This window comes from Lynx rufus, unplaced genomic scaffold (assembly GCF_022079265.1).
Source record: "Lynx rufus isolate CCGP_SWC_20201006 ecotype Redwood Valley unplaced genomic scaffold, mLynRuf1.p SCAF_1, whole genome shotgun sequence".
NCBI classification, from domain to species: domain Eukaryota; kingdom Metazoa; phylum Chordata; class Mammalia; order Carnivora; family Felidae; genus Lynx; species Lynx rufus.
The window spans coordinates 190,703,773-190,713,107 of record NW_025814823.1 but is presented as its reverse complement, the minus strand read 5'-3'; the positions used below and the strand labels follow the sequence as shown (position 1 = coordinate 190,713,107).

The window sequence follows — 9,335 nt, the reverse complement described above, 5'->3', positions numbered from 1 at the left end:
TGGTACCTCTGTTACAACTGATGAACCAATATTGACACGCCATATTACACAAAGTCCATAGCTTACATTGGGGTTCACTCTTGATGTTATATGTCTATGGGTTTTGATAAATATACAATGACATATATCTACCATTAGAGTATCATATAGAAGTCTTACTGCCCTGGGGTGCCTGGGTAGATCAGTTGGTTAAGCATCTGGCTCTTGATTTTGGCCTGGGTCATGATCTCACAGTTCATGGGATCAAGCCCCGCATTGGCACTGACAGTGTGGAGCCTGCTTGGGATTCTCTCTCTCTCTCTCTCTCTCTCTCTCTCTGCCTCTGCCCCTCCCCCACTCACATGCATGCACACATGTGCTCTCTCTCTCTCTCTCTCTCTCAAAATAAATAAATACACTTAAAAAAGAGAATAAGTTTTGCTGCCCTAAAAATTCCCTGAACTTAACCTATTTATCTCTCCCTCCCCCATACCTCTGGCAACCACTAATCTTTTTACTGTCTCCCTAGTTTCACCTTTTCCAAAGTGTAATATAGTTGGAATCATACATTATGTAGCCTTTTTAGATTGGCTTCTTTCAATTACTAATACGCATTTAAGTTTCTTTCATGTCTTTTCATAGTTTGATAGCTCATTTCCTTCTATTGCTGAATAATATTCCATTGTTTGGATGTACCAGAGTTTATCTCTCCACTTACCTACCGAAAATCACCTTGGTTGCTTCCAAGTTTAGGCAATTATAAATAAAGCTTCTATCCGTGTGCAGGTTTGTGTGGACATGTTTTCAACTCCTTTGGGGTAAAACCAAGGAGCACAGTTCTGGGTCATATGATAAGAGTATGTTTGGGGCACCTGAGTAGCTCAGTCAGTTAAGCGTCCAACTTTGGCTCAGATCATGATCTCATGGTTCATGAGTTCAAGCCCCACGTTGGGCTCTCTGTTGTCAGTGTGGAGCCTGCTTGGAATTCTCTGTCTCCCTCTCTCTGCCCCTTCCCCACTCGCTCTCTCTCTCTCAAAATTAAGTAAATAAAAACTTTTTAAATAAACACATAAATATATAAGTAAATTCAGTGTGAGATCCTTCTGTTTCTCAGCATGACAAGGTATGTTTTGGTGGAATCCCGGATGCCTTTGTATTATGTTAGGAGACTCTGGGTCTGATTTAAACTTCTTTTAACAGCCTTCCTCTAACACTACTCCAGCAAGGGAATGGTGGGGTGGGAGAGGGGCACCATCTTGTTATGAATATAGAAGTCCAGGTGTCCTACTTGGCCTCAGTTCACATGCCAGAGATAGGAAGTGCTTCTCATTACTTTCTGGCAAGGTGAGATTTCCAGCTCCCTACATGGTCTTCAGTGATATGGGAATGAGTGGGGAGGGACTTCTTTACCAGCTGGCTGGATAAAAGCCAGAGCTCCTAACTTGCCATTCTCTGACACCACCCAGTGGGAATATTGGATGCTTTGTTACAGCCTCATGAGGATGTTAGTCTAGACTCCCCACTTGATCCTTGCTTGCATGGGTTGTGGGGGGTCAGGGAGCATGGATTTTTCTGTGATGTTTAGCTGAGTAGTTCTTGTCCAAAAGCTGTCTTTCTTGGCTGCACTTTTACTGGTCTTTTGGCTAGAGAGATAAAAGCTTTTGTTGGGACTTTTTTCCAGGATTACCAGCTTCCTCTGCAGCTCCAAACCTGGAATGTATAAGGCAAAAAGAAACTCAGGGAACACACCACCATGTTGTTCCTCATTTCCTGCAGTCCTTGGCTGTTCTGTCTTCTTCTCTCCACATCTCAGAGTCTTCAGTCTTCATTTCCAATGAAAGGAATGGGGAAAAATGTGTCTCCTCCATCTTTCTGGAAGCATAAGTCTAACGGGTCCATTTTTTTAGTAAGCAATGAGTTATTAAGACAATCAATGGGATGTTTCCTTTTTCATATCTACATATTCTAAAACCTCTAAAATGGAAACAATTTTGCAATAAGGAAATGTATTTCATTTAAAAAAATTTTTTTAATGTTTTATTTATTTTTGACAGAGAGAGAGAGACAGAGCATGAGCGGGGGAGGGTCAGAGAGAGAGAGAGAGACACAGAATCCAAAGCAGGCTCCAGGCTCTGAGCCATCAGCACAGAGCCCGATGCGGGGCTCAAACTCACAGACTGCGAGATCATGACCTAAGCCGAAATCGGACGCTCAACCGACTGAGCCACCCAGGCACCCCATTTTTAAATTATTTAAATTCAAAGCCATGTATAGTGTATTATACCCTTATTGGCTATCACCAACAACAAGGTTTGTGGAGTCCGGGAAGGAGATCACAGCACATCACACTAACACAGTGTCACAGGCTGTTCTCCAAGAGGCAGATTTGGAAATGGCATTTTATGAGAGGGTTGTTAAGGAGTGACCCTAGGACCAGCACCTGTGGAAGGAAAGGATGGAAGCAGGAGGCACCTAGGGTGAAACCAAGCTGCGATGCTGGCCCCATGGGAAGCTCTTGAGCTAGAATAGCACTTGAGACATGGTCTGCCTTGGGATAAAATGGCCAGATATTCACACTCCATATCAATCGTTTTTTGCTGTGTGCTCTGGGAAGTGTTACCTTGGGTGAGGGAGTTCTCTGAAGGAGAGACAATTTCCAGACCCACTAAAGGCTGTCCATGGGCAGGACTACCAGCAGCCAGGGCTACAAGTCCTTCATTGAAGGAATGACTACCCCACGTGGATATTTCAAATGGAAGTGTACCTTTCAAAACACCCCCTCCAATCTCTTCATTTTATGGATCCTGTGGCGAAGATAGGAAGTGACCTAAGGTCACATATCAACAACCTCCTCCCCCAAAATTTCTCTTCATAGCAACGATAGTGCCCTTTACAAAGTGCAAATTTGATGAAGCCACCTCCTTATTTAAAACATTTCAGTGACTTGCCATTACTCTAAGGTCAAAAGTTAAAATCCTTCACATGACCACAAAGCATCGTGTGTCTTATTCCCACTGTGCTCTCCAGCATCTCTCTTAACACTTTCATCCTGCCAATCATGACACTGCCTTCAATATTTTGAGGCACTTGCTTCTTCCCACCGTAGCACATCTTCTGTCTGGAGGACTCCATTTGATCACAACAACCCCATGAATGACCTTATTCTGCTGTTGGCCAAAGATTCCTTTTCCATCTTTTGTATGTATGTGTAGGTACCAGACTTCTAGTTTGGGACGCTAGTTAGTAATCAACCATCCGCTGCTTCATAGCCCTTACAGCAGCAGAATTGTCATGGTGATGAATACTGCTATCAAAAATATTGGCTCTATCTGGTAAGATGTATTGACTTGATGTCCCAGTTGATATCTCCCCCAGGAGGAAGAGACCTGTTGCTTTGAAATACGTATTTACGCGTGAGTGTTTTGATGAACCGTCAAGATAGAAAAGGAAATGCAGAGAAAGTGCCGGGCAGAGCATGTTGTGGTGTGCAAGTCCCAGCCTCTACTTTACTTCGGTGGCATTTGTGTAAATCATGGGTCGGCTCAGCTAACACCCTGCATGGTAGACAGATAAGGTTTGTATTAAGAAAGGCTTTGGAGGTGTAGGAGTAGGAATGCGGAATGCAGTCTTGTAGAACAAGACTAAAAGAAGGACAAAAGACAAAGCTATGGCCACAGAATCATGAGATTAAGACATTTGTATCTATGATAATTCAGCCTCTGGCATAGCATAAATTTGGGACTCTGAGTGCAAGGCTTTGGAATGTGTTCTCCTTTATCTCTCTCCTGTACCCCATACCCTCTCATATTCCCAGGAAGCCTCTCCAAAGCCCCTTTCAGGTCTTTGAGGACATGCTTCTCTCTCTCCTTCTACTTGTACCCACTGCTTCAAGAGTCAATGCCAAGGATACCTTAATCCCCAGCATCTATTGGTTTTAGTATATCAGAAACCACAAGAACCACCCACCAGAGCGACTGGAGAGGACTAAAGTCGCTGATACTCCCAAGCCACCACTCCTGCCAGAGTACCTTGTTTCTCATCTCCCCCACCTCTGCCACACACATTTGTTCTACATACACTGGGGACAATATCCCCAAGTTTTACTGAAATCCCAGCTTCCAACCTAGTAGACACTATTGTTGGACAGAAGAATGCAAAGGCTGGGTGGATAACCTCCGGGCTTACACCAATATATATGATTCTCAGAATCATTTTTCTCAAATCAAACTTTTATCATTAACAATTTAATTATTTTCATAGGCTTGTGAAATCTATTTACAGCTTTTTTTTAAATTGAAAAGACAATGTGTGATTCCTTTTTTACAATAGGCATTTTTTAAATATATACTCTCACTTCTAATGTAAGATGATTTTTTTTATTTTGGGACTTATTTTCCACTTGCATGCATAATTTACACAGTTCATTTGTACATGGCATTTTAAATTATTCTATTATTTCTTAACAATATATCTAAACCTTATCGATGTTCCTGAATTTTGAGTATTTGTGTTGCTTAGAATTTTTATTTTATACTGACTGAAAGATATCTTTCAGATTTAGATATTTTGTTGTCTATCTCTCTTGTGTCTATATTAAAAGGAAAGTGTTAATGAAATAAATTTGTTAAGGTATTCCTAAGGCAGGGACTGCTACCTAGCTGACAACAATTTAAAAACCATCCTAATTTCAGAGATGTTAAAATAAAAAAAGATTCAATAATAAATTACGATGGACACTGTCCTTTGCTTGATAGAACAATCCCCACTCTGTTGAAGCTCTTTGTGCCTCCCAGGTCATCCCTCTCAGCTTTTCACCCTATAGACACCTACTGTTTGGAATGTGGTGTGTAACTGGTTTCTTGTTTTTCTTTACACTTTTAATATGTATTCCCAAACATATTGTTTGATCTTGTTTTTGAACTGTTCTATAAATGGAACTACATCATATGCATTTTTCTGTTGCTTCTATTATTCAACATTGTGTGAGATTCATACATGCTAACATGAATAGATGCTATTCATTTTCACTATTGTATAACATGCACTGTAGTCAGTACCACGATTTATAGATCCTCCTATTTGATAAACATTTGTACTGTTTCCAGGGTTTTGCTATCACAACTTGTTGTACTGTAAACATTTTCCTAGTTCTCTGCTGGAAAACATATTTGAGAGTTTCTCCAAAGTATATACGTAGGAGGAAGAATTCTTAAGATTGGATCTGGGGTGGGCAAAACTTTTCTGTAAGGAGCCAGATATTAAATATTTCAGATTATTTGGGCCATAAGGTCTCTCTTGTAACTATTCAGATCTGCCATTTTAATGAGAGAGTAGCCATAGGCAATATACAGATGAATGGCTGTGGCTATGTTCCAATAAAACTTTATTTACAAAACCAGGCGGTTAGCAAGATTTGGCCCTCAGGCTGCCAATTCCTGATCTAGATGATAAACTTCTCATTCTGATTACCTAAAAATGCTGCTATACCCTCCTTTACCTCCCAATTATCCCAAGGAGACAAGAGTTCTGTCTTTAGTCTATGGACTGGACTGAATGCCCATGTTCAGGTGCCTGCAGGGAGGAGAAAGAAGGGCATAGGGACATAGTGGTGGTGATGCTTTCCAACCCATAGTCTGTGACTTGTGGCCATAGTCTTGGGGAAACCAAAGGCAGAAAGGGGTTGAGGCAAAGCATGGCTCTCAGTTTGGCTCTGCTGGTTATGGGTGGGAGGTCAGGTTCTGTTTGACTGGAAGCTGGGGTCTCAGGCTGCAGCATAGTTCACATCACAGAAGCCAATGTGAAGTCACTACCAGGCTAGGGGATATAGACATTCAAACAAGATAGCATTTCTTTTGGAGTTGCATGGTTTCCTTTATTAGAGAAAGCTGGAATTGACTCTCTAGGGATGTTTCCCCAAGGCTGGGTCTCCATGGCAGCTTCCTGTCCGGTCTCCTATTTAAATGGATTTGGCTTCAAAGATTATTGTCTCCATTGTCTCAGATGTCAGGGTACTACAGATATCCTCCTGGCCATCCTGGGCTTTCTCTATCTTGGCCTCTATGTTGCGCTTCTCTACGGTCTTAGCCACGAAGTCTAACTCCCTATTGTGTGTTGTGGCTGCCGCTTTTGAACCAGAAATGACTTTCAAGCTCTTGAAGAAAGAGCCAATTTTACTGGATTTCTTACTTACAGTACCTGAACTGTTTGCAGATTTTATCTTCCCCAATTTGTGAGCTGTCCTTGACTCCTTTGCCACAGAGCTGCCACTCTTGTGAGAGTGGTGTCCTCTCTTTCTTACACGGCTCTGCCCTTTCTCCTTTTTGTCATCTCTTTTGTCATGGCTGGATAAGGACCGGTGGGAGGATGATTTCTGGGTCGACTTGTTCCCTCCCGTCCTGTGGTGACTTTCACCTGTCCTGTGGTGATGGGAACTTTTCCTACTGGAAGTTCTATCTTTCTTTTCTCTTCTTTCTTTTTTTCCCTTCCGGGTTTCAGCACTGGGCTGGGAGACCTTCTGGCTTCCATCCCATTCACACATGTAGCCTTCACTCTGCAAGGTTGAGACGAGGGGTGCTGCTACTGGGTCTTTCCCAGTAGGTGTGCCAGCCATCACTGCACCTGCAAACACCACACTCATGCTGCTCGCTGAGGAGAGACTGGCAGTTCCTGTTGTTACTGTGGAATTACCTACCGAGGATGTGCTTGCAGCGCCCAAGGCCACGTTCGTACCCTCTGAGGATATATTGACAACACCTGCAATGGCCTTGTTGGATCCACTTTCTCCCGGACATTTGGCGGCGGCTCCAGCCAGGGCCACTGTGTTCACCTGGCCTGGACCTATAGCCTTGGTTGCCGATATGCTCTGAGCACCGGAGGAAGGCCTCGTTCCTGCCCCTGCCACTGCTAAGCCTGTTGTAGCACTTGTTGCTGTCCCTGCTACTGCCATGCCTGTGGCTGACCCGGATGCTGCTCCTTCAGTAGTTCCTGAAGTCTTCAGGACCGCAGGTGAACCAGGCATTCTGTGGTGGGCATGATGGATTCCCTCTCCCCCAGCGTAACCAGAAGAGGTGGCTCTAGACACCTCATGAGGCTTGTGAAGCCTAAACTCATCCTGATCCCCTTCTCCATGGAGCTCTGGGGTCTGTGTCAGGGGAGGAGAAACAGGTAAGAGAGAGATGACAAAGTGAGACTAGAACTTTCTACTTCTTTCTTAACCTGGAACTGAACAACCCAAGGGCTTATAATTGGAAAGACCTTCAAAATTATCAAGTCTATGCTCCCACTTGATGCAAGAGCCCATCTACAGCACTCCTGTCAAATGGTCACTTGGTTTTGCTCAACACTCCCAGCACCAGGGGAAGCACTCATACAGTTCCCCATCTTCATGTATTTTTATTTTATGTACATGGGTTTATATCTCTGCAGGACAGGTTCCTAGAAGTAGGGTTTCCTGGGCCAAGGAATCCACACATTTCACATTGTAGTGGCTGCTAAAATTGTGCATGTGCAGACACACATGGGTTGTCCTGATTTTAATCAGTACGTGGTAGTCACAGGGATACAGAAGAAAGGACTTCCTAATTGTTAACAGTGTTCCACAGCTGATGAGACTAACTGGGTTGGGGTAAGTGTTGAAGAAGAGATTAGACAATCAAGATGCTGTGGAAGGAATTAACAACCTTGGGTATGAGACCAGAACAGCTGCTAGCTAAGGTCTCTCTGAAAGTCAGCCCCATGGGACAATTTTGAGATGTGCTCAGGAGCTCCCCCAGTGTGGTAAGTCCTGTAGTGGTGGCTCATTTGACTGTGTGCCTATTCAAGTGGAATGTGTTTCCCAGGTGAGCCTCAGAGAGCACCAGAGGTTTTGTAGGACTAGCTTTCAGCTACTCTGCCAAAGGCCCCTGCCTCATTTGCTTGAGTCTCTGTTGATGCTTACCACTAGGCTTTTGTCATCCTCTAAGGTGGCTTCATCCCCAGTTCGCAGTGTCGGGGTACTGCTGCAGCTATCCACTGGTGGTCTCAGGAGATAGACAAGTTTTTCCCAGTAGCAAAATAGGTCTTCTCGTGCATCTGAAGAGGGACACAGCTGCAGATAGAAAGTGCGGCCAGTGGCCAGCTTTAGGCGCAGCTGCTGTTTCTCGTGATCATGAATGGAGATCTTGACAAACTTTAAAGGAAGTAGCCTGGTGAGCTCTAGGGTCTTCATGGGCTTGCGACCTCTCCCCTTGGTGGTCCGGGTGTGTCTGGCATGCTCCTCACAGACTTTTGTTGGTCGAGCCAGTAGCATGACATCAGGTAAAGGGAGGATGGGGCTGGTGGATGCAATGCCCACAGTCACCATTCGGACACGGTTGTGTACATCAATCACCTCTCCTTTTTTGCTGATCTGAATAAAGTCGCTTTCAAACATAGGTGCGTATTTGAAAATGTCATACTCTCCTCCCTTGTACAGTTGTCGTTGCAGTTCCCCCATGGAGGTATTGAACACGCCCATTGAACGGTAGCTGTGGGCCGTGTAATAAGGTAACAGATACTCGCTGCTCACGGTTCTCTTCATTTGAGACAGCTCCACCAGCCACAAATCGAGTCCTTGAGAGAGAGAGGGAGTGAAGGCAACTGCCCATCTCCCTACAGGGCTCTGCCTAAATCTCTTCCCACCACCGCATTTATCCTCCAGTCCTTTGTGACCTGTCTTCATCACACACCCCTTTGTCCCAGCCTCTAAGCAGTCACCCCCTTGATGCAGGGTCACCAGTCTCCCCCCACCCCCCACTCCCCACCCCAAACTAACCACCACCTCACCAGGGAACAGGCTGACCCTACCAGGATGTAGATGTGCGTAGACCAGATATTCTTTCTAATCAAGATATTGGGATATGTGATTTATGAAACAATTCTGCTTTTGTAAATATCTGGGTGGTTTCCAGTTTCATTGTTGTTACAGATATCCTTATAATGATCATCTTCCTGCAAGTATAGTTATACATCTGCTAAATTATGTCCTAAGGATAAAATCCTGGAAGTGGACCCTGTGCTTGCTAAGGGCAGGGATCTTGTTGGGATTGCCATTCTGCATGTCCCCAGTGCATAGCACAGTGCTGACAGACACTGGAAAGTAGTTGCTGAGTAAATGGTCAAAGGGGCTACTGCTACCTGTTAGAACCAGAGTTCCAATTACATGGTGGTTTCCAGGGTACGAAGGCTTTTCTCACCCATTTTCTCATATGAAGGAGGTGAAATTTGAAAACCATTGTTTTACAGTGATGAAGGCTCAGGATTATCTTGCTCAGTGTCAGAATGCAGAGCTGGATTCCATCCCAGTACTTGTGAGTCAGGTCAGGACTTTTTCCTCTGCC

General features: G+C 44.2%; 1 protein-coding gene across 1 annotated transcript; it reads right to left on the bottom strand.

The window, feature by feature from the left end:
- Positions 1 to 5,935: 5,935 nt before the first annotated feature.
- On the bottom strand, positions 5,936 to 8,536 carry GARIN3 (golgi associated RAB2B interactor family member 3). Its single transcript, XM_047073417.1, has 2 exons — positions 7,916 to 8,536; positions 5,936 to 7,120 (listed from the first exon to the last, which is right to left on the bottom strand). Exons 1-2 carry the CDS (start codon positions 8,534 to 8,536, stop codon positions 5,936 to 5,938), a joined length of 1,806 nt encoding a protein of 601 aa, XP_046929373.1.
- Between the last annotated feature and the right edge of the window lie 799 nt (positions 8,537 to 9,335).

Coding starts and splice junctions, on each gene's coding strand:
- GARIN3 (XM_047073417.1), bottom strand. CDS start 8,536: ATGAAGAGAACCGTGAGCAGCGAGTATCTGTTACCTTATTACACGGCC. Junction 7,121..7,915: donor AGGATGACAAAAGCCTAGTG/GTAAGCATCAAC, acceptor CCCCTGACACAG/ACCCCAGAGCTCCATGGAGA.